The 26,432-nt window shown below is 37.6% G+C and overlaps 1 protein-coding gene across 1 annotated transcript; it reads right to left on the bottom strand.

Annotated features, from left to right (window-relative positions):
- Nucleotides 1-485: 485 nt before the first annotated feature.
- GCC2 (GRIP and coiled-coil domain containing 2) lies at nucleotides 486-26,432 on the bottom strand (the record flags this gene model as incomplete). The annotated part of the gene is made up of 23 exons (XM_080614199.1): nucleotides 486-616; nucleotides 2,263-2,464; nucleotides 3,422-3,561; nucleotides 4,345-4,539; nucleotides 5,917-6,134; nucleotides 7,622-7,798; nucleotides 9,605-9,726; nucleotides 9,890-10,027; nucleotides 10,727-10,804; nucleotides 10,922-11,022; nucleotides 11,564-11,726; nucleotides 12,347-12,451; nucleotides 12,834-12,998; nucleotides 14,063-14,182; nucleotides 15,587-15,685; nucleotides 15,766-15,866; nucleotides 16,534-16,603; nucleotides 17,295-19,784; nucleotides 20,538-20,642; nucleotides 21,444-21,511; nucleotides 22,548-22,632; nucleotides 23,284-23,346; nucleotides 26,325-26,432. 23 exons carry the CDS (start codon nucleotides 26,430-26,432, stop codon nucleotides 546-548), a joined length of 5,184 nt encoding a protein of 1,727 aa, XP_080470325.1. The 3' UTR covers nucleotides 486-545.

Raw genomic sequence — 26,432 nt, 5'->3', positions numbered from 1 at the left:
TCGTGTTAAAGCAGAAAATGCCACTTCTATTTCTTAATGGACTTACACTTTGTAAGCATCACCAGAGAGGAAATAACAATTTTAATTTCTTCGTTGTGCAGAGAGTAACACTAACCATATAGATTAGCAAGCTGAAAAAAATATGTGAAACTGTAAACACTTTAAAAAGCATTAAGTCTAGTTCTGGTTATTCCAGTTACTACATTAGACCAAGTTTTGAAATCAGTTTCAAAAGAGCCATCATAGGTTTGTCAAATTCTGTTTCCAAGCAATCTGCGATTAATTTGTCAAGTCTCATTGTACTACTGATCATCAGCTTTAACATTTACAACAGGACCAGTTCACTGCCATATCAGAGTGCAACATAGGACAGTCTTTCACAGCTGCTAACGGCTTCTTTCTTTGAAGAGTCTGAAAACCCAAAAGTAACACACAGAAATAAAAACTTGTAATTCAATGCTACAACACCAACAGGTTGTTCTTCTGTATAAAGATTTCTCTTTTTGCAACTGTGGAATGTGTTTAAAGATTCAGCTTTTTCACTCTTATCGAAGTCCCGACCAGCTGTGGAGGTATGAAGCCCACCCAGAGGACCGTGAGCTACTCTCTTCCTCACCTGAAGGAAGAGGAAAACCATACATTAAACTAAGTTTATTATGTTAGACATTACATAATTTGGTTATATGACCTTGTTTCCCCCACTGCTTCTGTCCTTTTTTAAATGCTGTCCTTTTAAACTTGTTGAAGAGGTAACATTCAATACTCACTCTTAGGCTGCCATAAAATATATTCATGGATTTTACCACCAAGTCCACTTTACTTTGGGTACTTAACGATGTTTTAGAGGCCATTTATCACCTTTCTCCAGAAAAATCCAATGAGTGCTCATTAGAGTGCCAGAACAAGCTCTAAATGCTATGGTCTTGATTTACACCTCACCTTTCCATATGCAAGCCTATCATGGAATGCAGTACTTTGCCACTTCCCTTATTAGCGTGACTTTGTTCAGAAGTCTGAAGTGCTTATATATACATGCGGTACTTACTCTTTATATTAACAAAGTATAGCTCAGTTGCTAGCAAAGTACATGAAGCTACATGTTGTTACTGAGAGGTGACAAACAATTCATTAAAAAGTGTTTTAAAGGGGACAAATGCTCAGACTGTTTGAAGCAGAGCCAGAACTTTTTTATACAGTCAGCTCTTTGGTTAATTTCATGCAAAGGCTGAATTCTTTTGTTCCTTCCCTAGCTCCTTTATTTCTTAAACAAAAAGCATATTTTCTTGAAGGGATTTTTGAAGTTACTGTATAGAAACTAGTATTATATCTTGGAGTATCGTGTGCAGTTCTGGTGTCCTCAACATAAAAAGGACATGGAACTGTTGGAGCAAGTGCAGAGGAGGGCCACGAGGATGATCAGGGGACTGGAGCACCTCCTGTATGAAGATAGGCTGAGAAAGTTGGGGCTGTTCAGCCTGGAGAAGAGAAGGCTGCATGGAGACCTCATAGCAGCCTTCCAGTATCTGAAGGGGGCCTACAAGGATGCTGGAGAGGGACTCTTCATCAGGGACTGTAGTGACAGGACAAGGGGTAACGGGTTCAAACTTAAACAGGGGAAGTTTAGATTGGATATAAGGAAGAAATTCTTTACTGTGAGGGTGGTGAGGCACTGGAAAGGGTTGCCCAGGGAGGTTGCGAATGCGGCATCCCTGGTGGTGTTCAAGGCCAGGTTGAACAAAGCCTTGGGTGGCATGGTTTAGTGTGAGGTGTCCCTGCCTATGGCAGGTGGGTAGGAACTAGATGATCTTAAGGTCCTTTCCAACCCTAACCATTCTATGATTCTGTGATTCTATCTGCAGTATTGCACCGAGAGAACCCCTTTAATTATCTGTTTAGAACATCTGCCAAGAAAGTAATCTATATTTACCTCTATTTTAAGTTCACTTTTATAGAAATCTTGAACTCTACCCAAAACATGAACACATTACATTTTTTACAACTTACTACTGTCTTCCTAAAATGCTTGTTTCAGACGAAATTATATTTTACCTTAATTTGATTTATACTTTTGGGTATTTGTTCTATTTTCTGAAAATTGAATAATAACTTCTCAACAAAGCAAAGTGGTTTTATCGCTAGCTCACTGGCATTACATTGCTAAGTTTTGTTTTCCTTCCAAAGTCTATAAAAGTAAGTGTAAAACTTCAGTTGCCTTTATTTCCACTTCTTTTTTTTTGCAACCATATTTTGGCCACCATATACCTTGGGCAATTGCAACTAGCTTCCCCTTCTCTTCAGGGCTGAGCTGCAACATGGTGTCTATTACTGGGAGCAGCCTTTCCTTCTCGCTTCCTGATTTTAGAAATATGAACTGCAGTAGAACGTTCTTCAAGTATTCTAGATTAGCCACAGACTTTTCTCTCTCTTGATTTCTTTCCAATCTTCTTATTTCATTCTTAAGAAGCTGTAGATGAGGGAAAAAATATGCAATATTGTTTGCTTCATATAATGAGCAATTGAACAAAGATCTTTTGAAAAGCTAAAAAGTGAATTATGCATCTTGCTTCTAAAAGAACGATGTGTGCATAGCAACACATTCTGGACAAAAATCCAGTCAAAATTGAACATGATTATGTTGTCCAGAAATATACCAGAAATAATCCATTGTAATAAAAATCTATGCAGGAGTTGTAACACTATTATACAATATATTAAATATTTAATATTTTATAATAATATTATATTATTAGAATAATAGTACTAATGATTCTATTTCAGTGATAAAGAGTAATAGTTGAACATTTAAGTTAGCAGTGTGGATCAAAGACAACAATATTATCATTCATCAAAAAACATTTTATAAAAGAAAGCTTAGCATGTTTAAAGGATATTTTTATGTCAAAAATGCTTCCAGAAAACTCAGGGAGGTACAATCAAAACAAACCAAACTCTATTAGTATATGTATCTCTAAACATGTATATTCTTTTAATCTATGACACCTAAAGGGGTTACAGGAAGAGGAACCAGACAATACTTCCCTTGGGATTTACTGCCCGTATCAAAGTGAAAAGAGTAAGGGCACTTTACTAAACATTAAACTTCCAAACTCTTGAGGAGTTTTTTTCACAGCAGCTTTTACTCCTCACCCCCCTCCCCACAATCTACTTGCACCCCTTGCTGCCCAGAAACTGAGGGGGAGGTAGGAAGAATGGGAGGGAATATAACAAAACCCAAGAAGCTGAAGTCAACTCTTCAAGCCCTGATTAGTTCTGTGGAATAAAGGCCTTCCAAAATTAAGTTTTGCATCACCAAATTTTTGTAGACTGGGATTTTCTAAACATTCCTGGTGTTAAACATTTTGGCTAACAAACAGACCACAGAAATTACAGCTGTCCCCACACTTCCTGCATGCCTGCTAACCTTTATTTGTTCCATCAGGATTGCATTGGTTGCTTCTGATTCACGAAGCAATTCATTCAAGTGATCAGCACTCTTCGCTGTTGTGTTTAGTTTTTGAATCAGTTCATCCTTGGTGAGTTCTGTTTGCCACTGAGGTGGCTCTGCAATTAATTGGAAAAGAAAACTGAGAGAAGCAGAAAGCATTTGCATCTACTTACCATTAGGACTTGATTAACGTAGTTGCTTAGGAACAAAATCCATGCAAAGTCAAACTTAAAAGTTAACAGGCATCATTGCTGCTGCCTGCTTGTTTTGTGATCTATTTTTGTATATGTATTATAAAGGGATTGTCAAATCAGTTCTAAGTATGTCAAGATACATGGTTTTAATTTGCTCCTTGTTTCCTACCCATAGATGGAGATTCTCAAGAGTTCTCCACAAGATGTTCAGCAGACTTTTACCACACAATTAGATGCTACCATGTATTTTTCTATTTTTTGTGGACTCTTAGAACATTGTCTTCATGCTGGCTAGAAAAAAAACTACAAAAAAAATCCTGTTCTAATAAGCCACATTAAGATAAACAGACATTTTATCTTTTCATTAAAAAGAGTTAAATCAGCACTTACTGTCGCTAGTAGACTAGTCCAGAATACAGAAGGTTCTGTAACTATTCATTGACTTGCTCATCCAGTCTTTTCCCATTATAAAGTCACAAATACGATATCTTTAAGTCACTAAAACCTGTATCAATGTTTTACTGTTGGTCCTTACTCCAGGACAAAACTACAGAAACTCAGGATACTGTAAACTCAGTGGCACTTAAGTAGGCTTGTGCCTTGCTCCCAAAAGCATGAAAACACAACTGTCTCAGATATTCTGAGGACAGACACTTCTGCAACTTCTGTAGGCAAGTGCTTAAAACAGCCGCATATTCTACCTACCAGGTTTTTCTTCTGGGGAGTTCAAAAGTTGTTCCAAGGATGGTATATAAGTGCTGGCTGAAGAGACGGACTCTGTGTCCGTTGTTTCCATACCTTCTCCCTCTTCCCTAGCTACAGTGTATACATCAAGAACAGGAAGGTCAGTGTTTCGCCCTTCTCTCAAGTTCTTCGTAGCTGGATTTGAAACAGCTGGAGCTGAAAAATACTGATGTTTGTCATCAGAATGAAAGCGGCAGGGCTATTTCGTAAGTGTGACTGTCTCACATTGGAAAGCAGTACATATAATAGTCTTCAAAATGAAAGGGGAGGAAAAGTGAAGAAAGGGGAGAAAGCCAAATACACACATAACATTTACAATAGAAGATACAGCCTTTCACCTCCAAATGACCATTCCAACTAAAGTCTGTTTCTAAACCCAAACTCAATTGGCAATTTTTATTTCAGTGACTATGAAGCCTTTATGGAACTCTCCCTGAAGACGTGCTGTAGTTATAAGTGTCAAATGTTTTTAATGCAAAACAGAATTAGCTTTTTTTTTTTAACCAGTCTTGTGGGAGGTGTAAATTGTTCTAATCTTGCGCGCACTGCCCTGCTGCTTCAGTAACATATGGAAAGAGTAACTTCTTAAAGTGTTCTTGCTGCTTGGCAAATGTCCTACTACATCCTAATTAGTAACTTTACAGATATAAAAATAGCACTTGAGCTTGAACACAGTAAAATCTTATATTAGAAGATGGATCAAATAACAAGTATACCAACAACAAACATTGTTAAAACAGCTTTCAATACACTCTTCTTTAGCTTTGTCCCTCATAGTTGAGGCAAACTGACAGGAAGGGCACCAAATATTTACAAAGTAATTTCACTCCATCTGTCTGACAATGCAAATACTGCAAAAGAGGTAACAGTGATGCAGATTCTAGAACAGAATAGAATAGTTCCAGTTAGAAGGGACCTACTATGATCATCTAGTCTAACTGCCTGACCAATTCAGGGCTGACCAAAAGTTAGAGCACATTGTGAAGGGCATTGTCTAAATGCCTCTTAAACACTAAGAGTATTGGGACACTGACCGCCCCTCTACGAAGCCTGTTCCAGGGTTTGACCACCCTCTTGGTAAAGAAATTCTTCATCTAGTCTGAACCTCGCCTGGTGCAGCTTGGAACTATTCCCATGCATCCTGCCACTGTGTACCAGTGAGAAGACCTCAGCACCTCCCTCTGCACTTCCCCTCCTCTGGAAGCTATGGAAAACGGGGAGGTCACCCCTCAGTCTCCTTTTCTCCAAACTAGACAAACCCAGAATTCCCAGCTGCTCCTCATAGCACACTCCTTCCAGCCCTTTCACCATAATGCCTTCCTCTAGATGCATTCAAGTATCTTAAGATTCTGAAGGGACAGTAATAACAAAGACTCAATTCCTTGTCTGGTATCAGTGAATTGATACAGCATGCTGCAGATTCTCCAGCAAAAGTTTCTGGTGTATTACAGAGCCACACGTTATGAGCATGTTTTAGATTCAGACTCAGGTACACAAATTTGTGTCTAACCCAAGATTATCACTGAAAGTTACCTCTAGTGTTTGGTTCACTCTTGAGTTGGAAGAGCTGAGCTTCTACTCTGGACAGTTGCTGCTGAAGTGTCTCTACTGTCTTCCTGTGCTCTTCTTGCAGGTTCCTGACTTGATCCCTGAAATTGTTCCGGAGAGCTTCATTCTGGGCTGTCAGCTGACTCAAAGCTTGGGCATGCTCTGTTTTCATGACCATGTTCTCAGATTGTATTGTGCAGAGCCTGAAAGCAGTGTGTACAAAACCCGTGAGAAACTGACAACAAAACATTGTTATTTTTACACCTCAAAAATGTTAGAGTGTAAAGTAGTTTTCAATTTTCATATATATGATTATTTTAGAATGACTGTGCAGCTTTTTCCACATTTAAATTCCTCTTTTGCAGGGAAAATTTAACACGGGAAAAGTTACACTTATTACTAATCACATAAATACACTATACTATATAAACTCGTGATCTCTATTTCAAAATACAAAATTCTGACATCTTTAGGAAAAAAATGAAAGCATCAGACATTGTAGTCTAAACATTCTTAAATTCTAGAACCGCAACATCACTGTTTGTAATGTCATACGGGGCACGTCCCTTATTTTATACTCCACTTCCTTTAACATTTATTTACCAAAGACTTATGCAGGACTTCTGAAAATTAAAGTTTCTAAGAAGCTAAGTTTAATCTCTTTTAAGGCTCAACTTTCAGCGCAAAAGAGGGTAGAAGAATGTAGCTGTCAGCAAGAAAAACATCAGTAACACATAAATTGTACATGGTTTGGAGATCCTCCAAAAGCAAGACAAAATTGTCACAAGCAATTAAAAAAGTGCATGTATGGAAAGACTAAGCATAGGCCTTGCCCTTATAAGCATACAAACTTAAATATAGCCAGAGTAGCAAAGAGCTTGTCTGTCTGGGTACAAAAGGAACCTACTATGATATGGGTTGTTTCCAGAAAAATGCAGAAGGACGTAATTTAGTTGGTTACTAAATCAGCTGAACACAGAAGGACATAATTTAGTTGATGAATAATCATGTGGCTATCAGGAACAGATAAACCAGTACAAAGATAGTGATGAGTAGCCAACAGTTCCTAACACTAAGCTGCAATTTCTAATGAGTATTTCATGTCAGCTTCTTTGTAACCTAAATAGAGAAGACAAGACAATGAAAGACCCCTTTTGAAGAGCTCAAGTATTAGGTATTCATGTGATGTTTCAAGAAGTGATACAGATTAAAAAAATTCATTTAATTTTGAAAAATTTGCAAATTAAGATTGTAGCAAGAATGGACTCAAACCACACTACCTTCTGTAAGAAAGGCACTGCGTGGACACAGGACTGAGTATTTTGTCTGTGAAATAATTTGCCCTGCATTTAACTACCTTATTTTTGTAATAGGAAACATCCAAATTTAGTTGAGTAGTCCAACACACATGCAGTGCTGAGCACTGAACTTACGAACAATCAATGTGCTTAATAATGTTATTTTTTAAATCTAATAGTTAACATGTAGAAAGCTGGCAGAAATCTCAGATTCTCTGATCAGCTACTACTTCATTTTCACTGCTGAAACTTTTGAAGGCTTTTAAAAACACCTTTAACTTTCTTAATAATCATGCCCTTTCCTTTGGAAATAAAGTTAAATGCCCTACATGCCCAGTCCTTAAAGTTCACACAAAATAAAATATCTGTATCTATTCATCATCAGACCATACTTTTCACGGAGTTCTGCCTCTTTTGCAACAGTCTCTTGCAGCATCTTATTGTGTCTTTCCAGCAGGGTGTCATGTTCAGACTGCAACACCTCGAGTTCAGATGCATTCAGCTGTGAATTATGCTGAGCATCTTGCAGCTTAACTTTAAGTTGCTCTATCACCATTTCTAATTGCTCTCTACAAGAGGAAGAAAAAGAAATAAGCAACATACATTTAAAAAGAATTACATTAATTCGAAACCTATATCTGCAACATTTTGGATAGTTAATCCAAACTGCTTATTTATTCATTAAATCAATACAGCACTGTAACCAAAATAATCTTAGAATGTGACTGCTGCAGAAACAATTAGAAAAGTTCTGATCCTGTTTCAATATAGTTACAAATAGTTTTATCACATCCCATCTGAACTGTTGGGAATATAACTCTAGGGTTAGAAAGTGAGACTGATACCACTTTCTGCTTTAAGCTGGTTTGAAGGAGCAAGACATAAGGAGATAAGCTGCTTTGAAGGAACAAGACATGTGGGATGCAGATGAGATAAACAATTTCTTCTTGAAAGTGGTGGAGGTTTTTTGGTTTAGTAAGTGCACATCAGTTCAATAACACTGAATACAGCAGACAAATGTCCTGAGTAAATTTTGTGCAAAGGACTGGAAAGCAGCATCAAGATATAAAACCAGATAAGCTATATTGGTCAAAAATAAATCAAAATCAGATATAACAGGAAGAAAGTCTTAAATCACACACATTCTCAATTTATGCATATTCATATATGTATTCATATATGCAGACATCTCCATTATCTTATTAATGGTGTATCTCATTAATCCTTAGAGCTGATACTTGTAAATAATTCCTTTGAAAACTATGTCATCTGTTTATTGCTTGATTACTTGCCCACTTTTTCCCGGGGTGACCCTCTCACAAAAACCAGCACTTTTTAAAATTCTGCAAAAAGGAGATACAAAGAAATGCAACTTGTGTGGCTTGCTTGCTTCAAAAGAAAGGAAGAGGTAAACATAGCTAAGAAAACCCAAGCCAACCATAAGCCCAGTCCTCTAAGAAAGCACAAGTCTCCCTCTGGTGGATTTTTAGCCGCAATTGCACGTACTGTTTTCAGACCTGTATCAGAAATTAATTTTGACATCTTACAAATAAACGCCCAGTCTGGCACCAAAGATAGCGATCAATAACTATAAAACAAAGCTTTACAGGAAGCAGTCTACTTCTGAAGTGGGTTCAGACATTTTCTGAAGTGAATCTGAACTTACCTGCCTTACAACCATACTTAAATGATTTTCAGGGGACATTAGGCAGTGTAACTCTCCTTGCCCTCAACCCAAGTCTTTCCTCATATAACAGTTGATAAGACAACAGTATTTCACGAATCTGCTGGAACTGATGACCAGAGCTTTACCTACACTGAACCGTCCTGCTCTTTTCTTCCTAGATGGAAGTGGCACTTTGCAACAATACTTTATGTCAGAGAAAACGACATGTCTACACAGAATATGCTGGCCAATTTCTGCCAGAAAATTCATAAGAACCTTCCTAACACCTTATTTCTCCCTCTGACTGTAACAACAGGTAATCTACATAAAAATGACTGCTAAAAAAAAAAGACAAATCAAGGAATTAGAAACTAGCAGCACCACCATGGTATAAATTGATCTTTTTTCTGTTCAGATAGGCAGAGCAACAGTTAGATTATAGATCAGATGAAAGTACAGAAATAGAGCTTTTAAAAAAAGGCATAGCAAAAACCAATCAAAAAACTTCAAACAAACAAAACAAAACAAACAAAAAACCAAACAAAAAAAAGCCCCAACCACAAAGTAACTGGGGAAGCAAACTGTCTCCCTTCTGATGTTCTCCTTATTGAAGTGTGGAACTCCCCTGCTGGTCAGCAATTAGCAAAGGCAAGGTCAACAAATGAAGCATCAGTATTTTCCTGTATGCATATAAAAATTTTGAGTTTACCTTTCTTTTTTGGCTCCCTCAGATTCTGTCTGAGAAGCAGATTTATTCTTTTGCTGTTTTAGAACATTATGAACACGGACTTTGTAGCTCTCGAATTCAGATGTAACAGATGCTTGTTCAGCCTATCACATAAAAAACAAACCCTTCATAAGTTATGCTATTAACTATTGCTCCCTTATTTATCTAAAATGAAATGCATCTTACACTGAAACCCCCCACACCCAAATTAAGAACCAACTGTTGCATTTTCTTGTTTTAAATGGATAATTACTTCCACTAGAGTACCTGGGCTGCTTTGCACTCTTCCTGCAAGGTTGCCATTTTTTGCTGGTAGGCATTCAATGTACGCTGGTGTTGCTCCGAAGAAGTTCGCAGGAGTTCCTGAACTTTATGCTTTTCTGACGTTAGCTCAGCCACTTGAATCTGAAAAAAAAGTCAGTTGAAAACTTCACTATGACAAAATTTCTTCTTCCTGCTCAAAGGGAAGTGCCACAGAGAACACAAGATTCTGCTACAGTAATTTCTGTGCAGAACTGGTGAATATAAAATTAAAATCCAATAAAAATAGAATTAAAAAAAATACACATGGGTTACCATGTACTTAATTAAAAATGTCATGTTGTTTAAAGAGACAATTGAAGATAAAATTACAGTGGTGAGGTGGCAGCATTTAAGAAAGCCAAGCCCTCTCCTTCACCTCCCTGCAACTGTTTATTGCATTCAACTCCTATTCTGCTCAGCCAACAAAATCTATGCAGATAGACAACACTTAAGATTTTTGCTGACAACACTGGGTTCTTCTGTTTTAAACTGAGCAACTTCTTTTTTTAAAGTAATTATTTTAAACCACATCCCAACTACAAATTTCAAACTACACAGTCCTCTATTTTGGTGGAAAGGGAAAGAAGAACAAGAAAGGGTAAACCTGTTTAAAAGAACATTACAGGTGTAATATTTGGGGAAAGCAGAAAACAGTCAAAACTCATTTAAGAAAGAGTTAATAACCTAGTACAGCCAGTAACTATTTTATTTTTCAGCCTATATTCCATTCACCCAGTACAAATAACACCCTTATTACTTAAATAAGAAACCTTATAATAATAAAGAAGTGAAGTTTCTTGCCTTGAAGGCTTCCACTTGTTGTTGACTGGCTTCCAGTTCCCCCTTTAATGATGCCTGCAACATTAGATGGTCATTTTCCTGCACGATAAAATTATCTGGTTATTAAAAACCCCTAAATCTCAGAAACTTAATTCAGCCCATTTTTTAAAAGCTAGTTTAAAAATGGACTACACAGTCATTAACAAATGGACTTACAGCTTGTTTTGAATCAGCCAGTTCTTTTTTGGTTTTCACCAGGAGTTGTTTTATCTTGGCGTTTCTTTCCTCATCCTGTTGCATAGTTGACTGAAGTGACTCTAATGCAGAAAACACCAGTTATATGCAAAAGAAACTTTCTACCCTGTATTTCCTTAAAAATATTAGAAACTATTTAAGCAAAATTTGACATATTTCTTAAGAGCTGCAAATAAGTAGCTTACAGTAAGTTTAGTATCCTACTCCCAAGTATCGCTAAAATCTTCAAATAAATGTTTTGAGACTTACAGTTAAGGATAGTACGAAACGAATTTTTCAACCACATACTAACTAGTAAACTTTTATGTGTGTGGTACGTCAGAAGGAAACCCCTTGTCAGTCACCAAATTTCAGAACTTATGATGAACTGTGCTTGTTAGCTGATTCTATTATTAAGTTAATCAGGCAGGCAATCTGGCTTTTATTTACTGAATACTGCATCAACTTAGTAAAGTTTCCTTTATGGAAAAGTATATTTGACTATGTAACTGTTTAGTATCCCTGCAAAACTTCCTCAAGTCAGTGAGTGAGAGAAGTTGTTTCTGAATGCTACTATATTACTAACTATACCATAGTGATTCTTGCTGTTTATACATTACTCACTTATTTCTTCCTGTAGGGTCTCTTGCTTCTGTTTTTGAATCCCTGTCTCCTGCTCAAGATCTTCTATTTTGCTGTCTTTATCAGTGATCTTCTGATTAAGTTCTTTTACTAGCCTTTCATAATCAGCTATTTCCATATCCATCAGTGTACTTTTTTGAGCATCCTGCAAATTGCACACAATGAAGTTACAGCTTACTATCTGCCTTGGCTGCTAAGATTTTTTTTTTTTAGTTATATTAAAAAACTGTATTACCCATCTAAAAAAACCTTTATAGCTATCCATATCCGCAAGCAACACCCATCCATCAGGTTTCCATATCCTCGGTAAATAATCTATTTATAAAAAAAACCCAGAAGCTTTGAAAAACTTGTTGCTAACTTTAAGAATTTTACTAGTAGGTATTTCGCAGATTTTAGTTTCTATGATCTTCAGTCCTTACAAGGGCAGTTTCTGAATAGTGCATCATACAAGCACTCCAGACATCTGAATGCTGTCCCTATTTTGACTGATGACAGGCCACATAACCCAAGGTAAAACAAACAAAAAAATTAAAACCCAACCAACCAAAAATCCCCAAACCCAACACCCCCAAAAACCTCCCAATAAACCCAAAGGTACACATCAGGTTTCCAAACATAAAACCAGGGGTAAAAGCCGTATGTTTTCCCTTTTGCAAACCTTGCCTTTCAAATCCTCAGAACAGAAAGGGAGATATTCAACACAGCAAGATGGGCCAAAATCTTTGGTAGTCCATTAAGCATTAACATGAACAGCAACTCTACCTTTCTGGCTTGCTCTAGTTCTTGCACAGTTTTCTGCAGATGTTTCTTTTCCTTCTGAAGTTGCATCTGAAGCTCCTCTATTTCTCGGAGAGCACCACTATGCTCCTGAAATTTAAATCCTTCTCAATTATGCCAGCCAATTTCAAAATAGATTTCAGCATCTATTTATGCTTACATACGCACACTTAGGTTGTACAGAGATAATTCATTACTTTTTTGTTTGCTTTAGGAAATCACCAGGAACCAAAGAAAACCCCAAATTATGAAGTGTTTTTTCACATTCTGTCATCCCCAGCCTACTCTAAGTGACAGCCTTGCAAAATTCTTTCAGTGAACAGATCAAGCCTTCAAAAAAAGACTGAGTCAAGTAACAAGAAGAGAAGGTATAGAACTTGTTCTATAAAAACTACAGTTTACAATGGTCTAACAGAAGCCAAATCCACTGAAAGCAATGCTTTAGCTTATGCACCATCTCTACAGATACTACCTTTGTTTTCTGTTCTTTTAGAAGCTTTTCAGCTTCTAGTTCTTTGTCAGCCTTTGCCTTGGCTTTTTGTATATCCAGTATCTGAGCTTCCAGCAGCTTAGCATTATGTTGCAGTGTTTCAACACGAGCCAGGAGGTCTTCATTAGCGGAGCGTAACTGATCATGCTGAAATAACCATAGTGGAAAGATAAAAACGTAATTTGTCAAAGTTGCATGCATATTCAGCTAAGATATTGTCTGTATTTAAAACACAAACTCTGATTTCTATGCAACAACCTTACAAACAGCACTCCTGCAAGTGAGTCTTCTCCATCTAACTGTTTTAAATCATACTAAGAAACAGGCTAAATTAAAGTCACTAGCACAATTTGATTACTTTGTTCAGAGTCTCTATAATGCAGACTAAGAATGAAGTATAAGTGAAAGAAGCTGCTAATTACCTAACCAGTGTTTTTATTTATAACATACTTCAAAATAAACTTGAAAAATTCAAGGCCTGCGTAATCAGAAAAATACATACTACTATTTGCCATTTCTTCCTATGCTATTCACTACTAGCTTCCATTTATAAGGAAATTGTGGTCTAGGTGGATCTTCAGTGTAATTATATATGGGGCCTGGGAGTTTAAATCCTAAATCCCATACTCGTTGCAGTTAGCTTTACAAAAATGCATCTCACAGCTGCTTAATTACTATCTTAGACTCTTGCAAATGCCACTATAGTACTCTACAATGCATCCTGAAGTCTCATCCTTGTGAAAGATACAGAACCCCATAATTAATTTAGTATGTTTAAACACACTGTTTATTAAACAACAAAACCACATTTTGTCTTAGAAACAGAAGAAAAAAAAAACCAACCAAAACCAGTGTAACAGCTAAAGGTGCTGTACTTCATGAGAAGTGCATGTAGATGTGAAACCAGTGATAGAATGTAAGTTTGACACTTTTTTTTATATATATCTGGTAGATGCAGCAGAGTTGTATGGCCAAACCAAGCCAGAGGTGATCACTTGCTCTTTTCTGTGAGCTGACCTCAGGTAAATTAAATTTTCCTATTGAAAAAGCCAGACATTCTAGATATATTTACCTTTGTCACAGCCCAGACAGAATACCAGATGCTGAAAAACTAAAAACAAACCAAACAACCCAAACCCTGATTTTCAATTCACTATGCAAAACACAAGATTATGAAACTATACATAGTAGCAATCACATACAGAACTGACCTGCTGGGATGACACCTGTAGCTGTCTTGTGAGGTCTTCTATCTGATGTTCAAGATTATTTGCTCTGCCTTTTTCAGAATCCAGCTGTTCTCCTTGCTTATCATACTCTATCAAAAGATTCTTAATACATACAAACACAAACCCATCATTTTTTACAGTATACATTGCATAAGCGTATTCTATACCTCAGATGCTTACTTATCTTCCTAATATTTCAGCATATGAGTTGTCTTACTGCAACACTGGAATATCAGACTGAAATTAACGCTATTATTTCGTCACAGGCTCTGGAGAAACCCTTTTCAGTTCATGAAATTCTAAAGTGATTCAGGTCACAAAAGACCTCGGGAGGTCTACATTCAACCTCCTGCTTAAAGCAGGGTCAGTAGTGAGATCAAAACAGCTTGCTCAGAGCTTTCTCCAGTCCAGTCTTTCCTGCCTGGAAACGACCTGCCTCCAAGGATGGCACTACCTATCTGGGCAACACCTTCCAAAGCTCAACCATCCTCATACGGCAAAAATAGGGCAACACATCCAGTTGGAATCTCTCATTTCAATTTAGGATGACTGTCTCTCATCTTGCACCACCATTAATAACATGACTCTACTCCTTTGGTAATGCCTCTGTAGGTACTGGAAGGCTCCCATTAGGTCCTTCTCAACTCTTCTCCAGACTGAGCAATTTCTCAGCCTTGTACATCACTTATTCCAGTCCCTTAATCATGATGGATGTGTACTCCATCACTTTCTCTAGATCACTGCTGAAGTTAAACAGGACAGGTCCCAGCACAGGCCCCTTTGGTACCCCATTTGCTACTGGCATCTAGTACAAGCCATTAATTGCTACTCTCTAAGACAAACCATGCAACTGCTTTTTAAGCACCCATTCAGTTGTTTTCCCATTTAGATCATAAAGTCCTAGTGTGGATACCAGAGTACTGTGAGAGAGGATCAAAAGCCTTCCTGAAGTCAAGGTAAGCGAGAGGCCCTGTTCTTCTCCCACCCACAATTCCGACTGTTTTATCATGGCAGGCAATCAGATTAATCAGACACAATTTACTCTTGGTGAATCATTGCTGACTGTCCCTAGTCACCTACTTCTGCTTCATGTGCCCAGAGACATGCTCCAAGACTTGCTCCTGGGGAATCATTAGTTTATGTCTTTTTCATTTAAGGACTTCCTAACTGATCACAAATTCAACATACTCTGAAGAACTCATAAGAATTTATGTTTTGCCTCAGCAATATTATATGATATGTATTGATGCTGTATTTGAAAGGTTTAAAATACTATCCAATAGAAAGGAAGTGCCTTATTCACTTCTGACAGCAGCTACGCAGTTCTGCTACTAGAACCTTACATTTCCAGACTTGGGTACTCAACTGCACTGACACAATTTCTTTTGCCAAACATTCTTATGCAAATATATATATATATATACACACACATATACAGGCTAGGCTTCAAAAGCAAAGCTTTTTCTGACTGTTAACTGTCTTTTGCAAATATAGTACTATTCTTACCTTATAGCTTTCAGCTCCTTGAATAACATCTTTCATTGAAGCAGACAACTGATCTTTTTCTGACCGAGCCAACTCCAATTCTTCCCTCAGAGTTTGCATCTTTTTAAAAAGAAAGGCACGTCATTAAAACAGAACCCCATATGCAGAATGTTCTTCATAGGAAGAAGCAGTCAGGGTACCTCTTTTCGGCTGGCATCTAATTCTTTCTTTGCTTTCACAGCAACAACCTTAATTTTATTTAGCTTCTCTCCTTTTTCTGCAGATTCTTTTTCAAGCCTTCCTAAAATAAATAAATGAGAAAGTGAAAAATATGCCTCACCTCTCCTCTCCCCCAAGAACTGAAATGAAATTCAATTAGAACACAAATACCAGCATGACTTGAAAATAAAATATAAAGCAGGAGAAGATGTTGAGATGTTTCATTCAGTTAAGCGTTTAAATTTAAGCCAAAACATCCAGCCACATAGACAGCTTGGGGACAATCTTTCCCTGTTTCAGAGGCTTCCATCACACAATGTTAACAGCCATATTCCTATCTACTCTACATACAGTTGTAACAACTCAGAACCATTTCCTTCCTAATGTGTTGGGATAACTGCAATGAGGCAACAGCAGTTTTGCCAAAGCATTGCTCTCCTCACTTCTTGGCAGCCTTAGGGATTCTTATTGACACAATTATTTGCCATATTTAAAAACTAAAATTAAATCCACTACACCATTTACAGCCATATGCACACAGGAAGAAAAGACCTTAAGAAATATAAAATCTAAGATAGCTAACAATATTTTAAATCCTTAATGGAAGGAATATTGTAGGAAGTTGCATTGACTATCTACTTCCCACCTTCCTTGGCTGTAGGAAATACAGGACAATTATGCAGAGAAACAAAAACTAACAATCCAAAACCCCAAACTGTTTACATGAAAGAGAACAGTGAGAAAGATACCAATTTTTTCCTGAAGCTCTGCTACTGAAGACTCTCCATCAGTTTTCTCAGTCATGGTCTCCATTGAATTCTGTATTACAAACAAAAGATATAAGAAGTGTTACAAAAATGTCTTTGTGATGTTTTTCCCCTAACAAGCCACCAGAAGTTTCAGCTACAGCTGGACTATGTCTACATTCTTACTACCAATAAATTCTTTATGTGTAATTTCGTATCAGCTTTGCACTGAAAAGCATAATTATGATGAAAGGAAAATATTCCAACCTTTTAACAGCTGCTTTTGATCCTGTTCGAGGACAAAAAAAAAAAAAAAGGGAGACCACTAATTCTGCAGCTGTCAGTTTTACATAACCATCAATTCCCAGGACCTGAAGTTAGGAGCAGATAATGCAGATCAAGCAGGAGTTTTGTTTGAGATGGAATCATAGAAAGTTAGAGGTGAAAGACTATGAGGTCGGTTAGTCCATCTAGTTAAATGATTACTGAGGGATATTGATAGGAAGAGAGGTTGAAATACAAGCAACGTTTGTCAACAGATCATTATGATTGCTTTGGCTTTGTTGTTTATTCCTGGGGGAAAGGAGGAGATTTTGAGGTGCTAGGAAACTCAGAAACGTGTTATGTTTATAGAAGAGAAACTCACTTTCAGGCCAAGGGAAGAAAAAAGAAAAAGAAGAAAAAGAGAATTGAAAGTATTTTTTGAACCTTAATTCTGAAGACTTTAGAGGTTTAGTCTGTATACTTCAATAACAAAATATAACCTTTAGAGAATTCAGTTCGTCTTTCACATTTCTAAGTTCAGTTTCCTTTTGTTCCAGAATGAAATTTAAGTTGTCTTGTTTTTCTGATCCTTTTTGCTGTTCTTGTATTTGACTTTCATAAAAAGCAAGTTTTTGAGTAAGCTCTTCAGTATTAGCTAAAAGATCTTGATTTTCAATCCTTGTTTTTTCACTGGCATTCTTCAGCTCCTGGAGATCACACTGAAGTGCTTCTTTTTCAGACAACACTTCTTCCAATCCTTCTTTCAAGAGTTCCTTTTCTTTTTCCAAATCCTGAATCAGGGATCTATGTTCTGTATACTGAGCTGCATTTTCTTCCTCTATTCTCTCAACTTCCCGCTGCAAATGAAGAACTTCCTCCTCCTTCTGCAGAGCAAGACACTGCTGCTCTTTTAGTTTGGACATGTATTCGTTTGCAATTTCTAACAAGTTAAGAGAATCACACTCTTCGCTGTAACCCGAAACACTGGACCCCACTTGCTCAAGTAAGTGGTACAGCTGAGTTCTCACAAGGGATCTGTGCTCTTGTTCACTTTCAAGTAATGTTGATATATGGTCTTTTTCTGCAGTCATCATTTGTAGTTTCTTTTCTAAGTTTTCAGAATGCTCTTTCAACACCAACCAACCATCTTTTTCAGAGGTAATCTTTTCCAGCTCTTCACTTAATTTGCCTTTTTCATGAGTTATTTTCTTATTTTCCTCACAAAGAGTATATGCTTCAGATGAAAGGCTCTCTCTTTCACGCATCAGAGATTCAATCTGGTTTTCCAGTTGCTCTAGCATTTGAGCATTTTCATTCTTCCTAGTTAAAGCTTCGTTCAGTCTCTCCGTTAATTCTTCCACCTTTTTCTTCAGGTCAGTATTGTACTGGTTAGCAACACCTATTTCTTGCTGAAGTTCCTGAATTTTTCCTTGTTCTTGCATGCACCTTTCCTGAAGGGTTTTTCTCTCTTCACCCAAGCACTTCACTTCATTTAAAATATCCTTGTTTTGATCAGTAAGAGAAACAATCTTCTTCTCCAGTTCTTTTATAGCAGTCTCTTTTTGGTCGATGGAGCTTGTTATTGTGTTATTCTCCTCCTGTAGACCAAGAATTTTACATTTAAGTTCTTCTACATCTGGCTGATTAGATGATAATTTTTCTATTTCTTCTCGGAGGCGATTCACAGTTTCAAGAAGAACATCCTTTTCATTGAAAGCAGCCCGGAGTTTCTGTTGCAGTTCACTGACATCAGAAGCTTGCTGTTGTCTCATTGATTCAAACTCCTGGCTGATCTTTCCAGCAGATTCCCCTAACTCAGTCTGTAGAGTTTCCATTGTTTCTCTCAGGCTGTTGTAACTGGACACTGCTTCTTCCTTCTCCTGAGTTAGCTTTTCAAGTTGGTCTCTAAGTTCCTGCATTTCAAAAACTAATGCCATCTTTTCTTTTTCAGAACCAGATAATAAAGTTTCATTTAGTTCAGCAATTTCTCTCTTATGTTGTTCTTTCAGAGTCTGAGTCTCTAACTTATGCTCTTTCACAGCAGTTTCACAGTGCTGTCTTGCTGCCTGAAGCTCCAATTTTAGTTTTTCAATTGCACAACAGCAGTCTTCTTTAGTAAGCTGCAATTCATTTATCTTAAAATCCAAGTCTTCCCTCTCACGAAAGTACTCATCCTTTATGTGATGGATTTCCTCTTCCAGTTTTAGTTTAACATTACTCATGTAAGTCAACTCATCTTTTAATATACTATGTTGGGACTGAAGCTCTTCCAAACTATGCTCCAGCTGCCTAACCTTTTCTTCCATTGTCAGTTCTGCATAAGGTTCTTCTTGTGTATCTACAACGCCTACTTTGTTTTCTACATTTTTATTTAAGACTTCTCTCAGCTGCTCCAAATCATATTCATGCTGGTCAGTACTAGCACATATTTCATCTTCCGCATTTTTCTCTTTTATTAAGCCCTCCTCTGCCAAAATGTGCTGTAACTGATTTATCTGACTTTGCTTTTCTTCATTTTCTTTAGAGGCTATTTCAATCTGATGCATCAATGCTGACACCTCTTCCTGATGGGCAATTTTTAATTTATTAAGTTCTTCATTCAGATTTTTTATTTCATTATGGTAACACTCAGAATTGCTTTTCACAGTTTCTTGCAGATTTGTCACTTCTTTGGTTTTGTCTTCATTCACAGTTTCCAACTGCTTGCTCAGACACAAAATTTGCTCCTCGTAAGTAGATTTAATTCTTCGGACATCATCTTGTAATCTTTTAACTTCTTTTTGACTATCACTAAGACATTCAATATGTTCCATCAGCCCCATTTGTTTCTTCACTTGTTCTTCTAATTCCATTTCCAGCTTTGCTAAATCTTCGTTGTGTTTACATTGTGCATTTGCTAATTCCCTCTTCAGAGCTTTTATTTCTTCCAGAGAGTTAGTACTTGATTGCTCCAGTTGCTTCTGCAATTCTTCTGTCTTAGCCACTGCAGCCTAAACAAACAGGCAAGTTATTAAATACTGGTAATTTTGCACACAGAATACAAGTCCTTAGTTTTAAAGATTGCTATAGTTCTCAAATATCTAACTACATTAGGACAACTCAATTCAGAACTGCAGAGAGGACAAAAATGAATGAAAATGTAGAATGAGAAAAAAAAAACCTAAGTCTTAAATCATGTTTACCAGTATAACTTCACAAAATGGTCATGACAGACTTCAGCTTTAGCAACTATTCTGATAATGTATTAAAGACCAAATTGCTTTTAGTGACCAGATTCAAGTATCTGGAATATAACAATGTTCATCAGTTGCAAGCAGTTCACTCTTGACTTTATTATCAATTGAGATTACTGACATAATATAGATGCCTTGGCTGACAGGCTCTTTCCTGTGAATACCTGAATGTATTTCCCACAGAAAGACAGATCTGACTGATTGAAGCTGTCACATATGTAGGCAACTAATGTACAGACTGAATTCTTTTTGAACAGCTGTGGATCTAGCTGGTGCATATAAAATTTTTAATATTTAGTCATTCCTTTAAAAACTATCAATTAAGAAATTTAGAAGATGGGTATTAACATATGAAGCCTTTAGGGGTTTTTTTTGGGGGGGGTTAGGTAAAAAAGGTAAGTGAAGGAAAAGATTAAAATGAAAGTGAAATACACAGCAAGTAAAACTAATCAGCAAAAATAAACATAATTCTGAAATATTTTAGTAATGTTCTATTGCTCATTTCAGTACCTCTGCTTCTTGCTTTCTCTGAACATTTTCCTTTTTCAGAGCTATGCACCGCTGCTCAGTTTCAGCTTTTTCCAGAAGTACAACATCCAGTCTTTCTGTGAGAGCCTAATTTAAGGGAGAAAGATCACTTAAAAAAGATTTCTTAACATTGGAAGCTTGAAAAATTTTTGCAGACTGCAGGAACTCACATATACTTAAATGACTTTGTCAATTAAAACAATAGCTCCAATTTTAAAAATTAGTTTCAGCCCAAATATAACAGATCTGGAATAGCTAGACTAAAACAATGATGCTGAATAATAGTTTCTGTTCAAAATTGTATTTCTGATCAGCAAGTATTTTATCACCAGGTGGCTGTGGGAACTCCCCTTTTGTAGAAATCTTCATCCAAATTATTAAAAACAATTTCCCAGTTAATAAATTCCTCCTCACTACCAGTTTTTCCTTTCAGATGTCATCTGTGACCCTTACTTTGAGAAAGATAGATGCTCTTGCCACTTAAAAATTCCTGTTACTTTTCTCAAAGTATTTCTGGTGACATGCAACTTTAATTATGGGTTTCTGATCACACTGAATGACTGTCTCAGGAGTTTTCTAAATGGCTGAAGTCTTTCCACAGTGGACATTCTAAAATAAACAAAACCTTGTCTAACCAGCTACACAAGGAAAAAGTCTTGCTGAGAAAGTTGTACAATTCTGTACTACTCCTCACAAAATCAAGTGTTTTCTGAGAAGTGGAGGAAGGAGTTAAAAAGAGGGTTTAGGAAGAGTCCTGAATTTCCAAAAATTTATTATATTCAACTGGAATAACAGTTTTAAAGCTATTTACTATTTACCAAATTATTTCTATATATTTACTTCAGCTAACATTGTGTAATGCATTAAAAATCCACCATGTATTCCTACCTGAATAATATCATCAGCTCCTCCAGTAGCTGCTTTAGATCTGAGCTCTTCAATTTCTTTCTCTAGTTCTTAAAAAACCAAAAAAAAGTATAGAAATTTCACAGCATGAATCGATGCTCCTTCACAGTAGCAAATTAAATGTAAATCCAGTGCCTAATGATGCTCCTATTTAAATCAGAAACATCTTTTATTTCATCAATTTTTTTTTATTTTTTTTTTAATGGAGTGATAGAAGGGGCTAATGGAAAGAGACTACTACTTCTCAGGTCTTGAAATTTAGCATTGTTTCCTAAGGAAGCAGAGCCTCCTTGTTTGGGTAGAGGGACAACAGATAGAAATCAATCTGATGATGATCTTACCTTCTATTTCATGATCAATTTAAGCCAGAGAAAAGATATCCAGTTCCTACTGGCTCTCTATAAATAGGCAGCAGGCAGAAGAACAAGACCTTATGAATAACCCCATTGAGGAAACGCCTACTATATATAGCCCAACCTATCCTTACTGTTTCACTGGGAAGCTACCAACAGTCAGCATAACTGCAACTCCAAACAAGGGGAAGTGGCACCAGGCCAAATAGTGGGCCGCTATACAAAAAGGGACAGCAGAGAGAAGAACAGCACACGACAGCATAGACCTTACAGGATAGTTTTAGTTGGTTAACACAAAATTTTGTTTGATACTTTTACAATTTCTTGTTAAAGCAGTAAATGATCAAATATAATGTAGCTAATCATTTTAAAGAAGCCATTGTACTCTACAACAGTACTAACTATGCAAAAATTTGTCAGAGACATTCCCCCTCCCATCTGCTTCCTGAAAAGCAACAAGTATCCCTGCAACTAATATCAGGAACAATGACAAGTCCCATTTCAACTCTTGCGCAAACCACGTTGTTCCATCATGCCACACTGCCAGATCAGAATTAATTTAACACTTGACAAAAGCAATGTTTCTTTTTCTTCCCTTCCTTGCTTAAAGGACTTCAGTCCTTACCCTCACAACAAAAAAATAATCTACCTAGCAAAAATATGCATTGATATTTGGAAAGGTCTGATATTATCAAGCATTAAGGCAGAAACTGTGTTCTTCCCATTAAGGTACCTGTACATCTTGACTTCACTTTCTGTATAAGCATCACTTGCTTTTTTGCAAACTTGATGAGATCTTCTTTGGGTAATGTGTCCAGCTGTAAAAAAAAGTATGTATTACAGAAATCAGCTTCCTGTAATCTAGAGATAAACAGAAAGCAGGGCATTTTAGCATTCAACTCCAAGAAGCTAAATTTTAGGACAAGAACCTGTCTTATCAGACATTTGAAAGAATAGTAACAGTCCAAGTTACTGCTGTTCTGTTATCAAACTTTGTTATTTCCAGAGCAGTCAGAGAAACTACTTCTAATACTGTACTTTTCAAAAATCATTCTAGAACACAGAAGTGGGCAGCATCAGATAGACACAGAAACTCACTTGGGAAGGGTTACAATTCAGTAATATACTTTAAACAACGTTTTGAAAACAGCATGCTGTAACATTGACGTGCACATTATGAAACAGACTGTTGCCAAAACTGCATGCTAATGATATTTTACAAAATATTATAACAGGAAGCGAACATATCAATAAGAGATATTTTCCCCCATATATTTTTCAAAACACCTTTGCCTAATGTTTATAAATCTTTTTTTTTTTTCAAGAAGTCCAGAAGACAGGGAACTGTTTAAAAATACCTTTATGTTAGTATGTTTATATACCTTTATGTTAGTCACAGCTTGCATGCTAAGCTGTAACCCTTTCAATTACTGCTATCCAAACAAATGACATTTGTGAGGGCTGATTACCTTTGATTTGCCTGATCCCGGTGTGACAGAAGACGCCACCATCTCTTGCCCAGCATCTTGAACCTATAACAAATTAAAGCACTATGGTCGATAACTGAACTTTCGAATGTAAGACTACTGAAAGAACTGAAAGCTGCAAACACCAAGAATAACCGAATATAGCGAGAGCCTGAAAAAACCCAAACATATTTGCAGGACTAGTCAGAAAGGATAATGTAAAAAAAAAAATCTGATAGACATATATCATGATTAGTACAATACAACAGCAGAATAGGAAACTCCTGATTTCCAAACCAGTATGGTCTGATCTTAAGATTCCATTACCAAACTGACGTCTAGAGTTGATATACTACTCAAAAAACATTCTATTTACAAGAGGTTACAAAGGCATGACTCACTATCCTGTTCTTAAAAGACTTATTAAAAAAAGGCGTGAATAGAAAAAACATGTAGAGGAGTAGCAGTTAAGTCAAACTTTGGGAACCTTTCATCCATATATACCCCTCAACTTCTTTTTCTTTCTTTCTTAAACATACATTACACTAGTTATCACTAAAATTGTTAGCCTAAAGAACAGAATTGAAAAGACTCTGCAAAGCCCAGGCTCTTTTGAACAAAATATAACACAACTCTCCCACACACTAAACTTCCACAGATCTAATCTGGGAGACTATGTTACCTTACAGTGGTTTATCCAAGATATGCTTACCTGTATTCAGGAACATGAACAAAGACATGTAACAGAGATGGGGCAAAGGAAAATGGAACAGACACTGCCAATATATTAAGGGTAGCATTTCCAAGCTCTGACCTTTACAGTGCTTTTTCCTTCCTACTAGCCTGTGTGTGTGTGTCTGAATAAAAGTGAAGGGGTGTATATATAATTATTTGTGGATTTATATAGCTAGGTGTTTGCATTTATATAGCTAGGTATGTATACATACATACCTTCAATTTATTTGGCTACTCTATTCTGATAAAACCCCACCTTATAACAGAAACTGGATCTAAACACTGCTAGAATGGAGAATCACTAACAACTTACAGAGAACGGCTGATACAGACAATAAGAAAGGTCATCAGAAATATGAGTTCAGGTCCAGACCAAGGACTAAGGCAGTTACAGTTTTCTCTCTCTGTATCACACTGGCTTGAGGCGGGTTTTTTTGGTGGTGTTTATTTTTTTGTTTGTTTTTTTTTTTTTTTTGAGATGGCAAAAAGACATTTATAAGAAAATAATGTGCCTGTTAAACATAAATACTGCATTGAAAAAAAAGAAAAAAAAAGCTATATAATTTAAGTTTCAGATTTCCTTGGTATGCAAAGTTGTGTCAACATTTACATCCGTAATACTTCAGCACTGCAGTTAGTAAAACAGTCCCTACAACCAGTACGCTTCCACAGTGTAATTAAGTATAACAAATTGTACGTACTGTTTAGAAAATGCTAGCATATGTCTCTTCATGCTACAGTTTGGTCTACACATTACTTTTACTCTCCTTTAAGCTAATACGGAGAGGGACAGAACTACATATCATGTAACACAATACATCCAGTTTTGCTGTTCTGGTAACATAAACCATAAGAAGCTCATCAAATACAGAGGGTTTCACCCATTTGAACTGAACAACAATGAGGAAGATGAGCTAATAAAAAAATCCTAATATCTTCATTGATTAGGTGCATCTGAGATGTGAATCAGCAGATAGCAAGCACACTTCTAAGCACTGAATCCTGCAAGTTTTCATTCAACCATTTTGAAACCAAGGCATGCTCCCATGCTTTACCAATACATATATACATACATACATATACACATATACATCCACATATTTAATTTAAAACCTACTTTATCTACACTAAGGTGTTTCTAAGCCAGCTTACCATGTTCTGTGTATTTTAATTGCTATCCACCTTTTACTTTTGCAATAGCTTAACATACTCCTAGAAAGCCTAACCGATACATAAATGCAATATATTAGACTTTGATGCAAACTGTGGCAGTAATGACCATTACGAGCAGTGACTTTCTGAGCAGCATGCAACTTTCAGACACCATCAACTCTACTCATACAAAGTAACATCACACCACCTTTTGAGTTACTTCAAACCGCAGAGGCAATAAACCTCTATTAGAATGCATGCGGATCAGAAACTACCACAGAATCATAGAACCACAGAATGGTTTCGGTTGGAAGGGACCTTAAAGCTCATCCAGTTTCAAACCCCCTGCCATCGGTGGGGCCACCTTCCACTAAACCAGACTGCTCAAAGGCCAGTCCAGTCTGGCCTTGAACACTGCCAGAGATGGGGTATCCACAGCTTCTCTGGGCAACCTGTGCCAGTGCCTCACCACTCAAGTGAGTTACTTTCATGTGGGACCTTTAACTTCTTCAAGGCTGCCTTTGGATTTGCCTTGGTGTCTACTAGATACACATACTTCGGTAATTTTACTTGCTTGTGTTGGGAAGGATTTCATAGTTGACATACTGGGAACACATGAGATCATCTCAGCAGTAGAGAAACGCTTATTCACCCACGGGTACTTTTAAAGAGCAACCACGCAACACATCGACTGTCATCCGAGCGCTTCCTCCTGTGACTAGGCACCGGCTGATCTCCCCCAGCCCTGCCAACAGGATGGCATCCCCACCTCCTCCCAGGAGGCACTAAGCAAGCCCTGGAGCCCGCACCAGCGCTCACACTGCCGCAGGCCGGGACCAGAGCGCCCATTCCCACCCACACCCCTTGCGCAGGCGGGCCGCCCATCGTACCCTCTCTCAGCGCAGCCGCTCAACGGGGCTGCACCGCGCCGCGGGCGGGCGCGGAGGAGGCGCTGGCCCCGCGCCAACGGCCGCCGCTGGGGGGCTGCGCACGAAAGGGGGTGTGGGGAGGACGGAGGCCTGGCGCGCACCTCCCGCGCACTGCAGCCCAAGGTCGTGCGTCCCACCCCCCCCTCTTGTGCTACCGGCTCCCCCCCTCCCCGGCGGCTGCGCGAGCCTCCCCCCCTCCTTCCTCAATCTCGCCTGCCGCCCCTTTACCTCCATGGCGGGGCCGGCTGGCTGCAGGGGCGGGGAGACCGCGGCTGCGATACCGCAGCCCCTGTCAGCACCGCTACATCCTCCTCGAACCACTTCCGCCTCCGTCAT

This window comes from Psittacula echo (genome assembly GCF_963264785.1).
Source record: "Psittacula echo genome assembly, chromosome: 3".
Taxonomy (NCBI): Eukaryota; Metazoa; Chordata; class Aves; order Psittaciformes; family Psittacidae; genus Psittacula; species Psittacula echo.
Note: the sequence above shows the minus strand (reverse complement) of the source record. Positions and strands in the feature narration are given on the sequence as shown.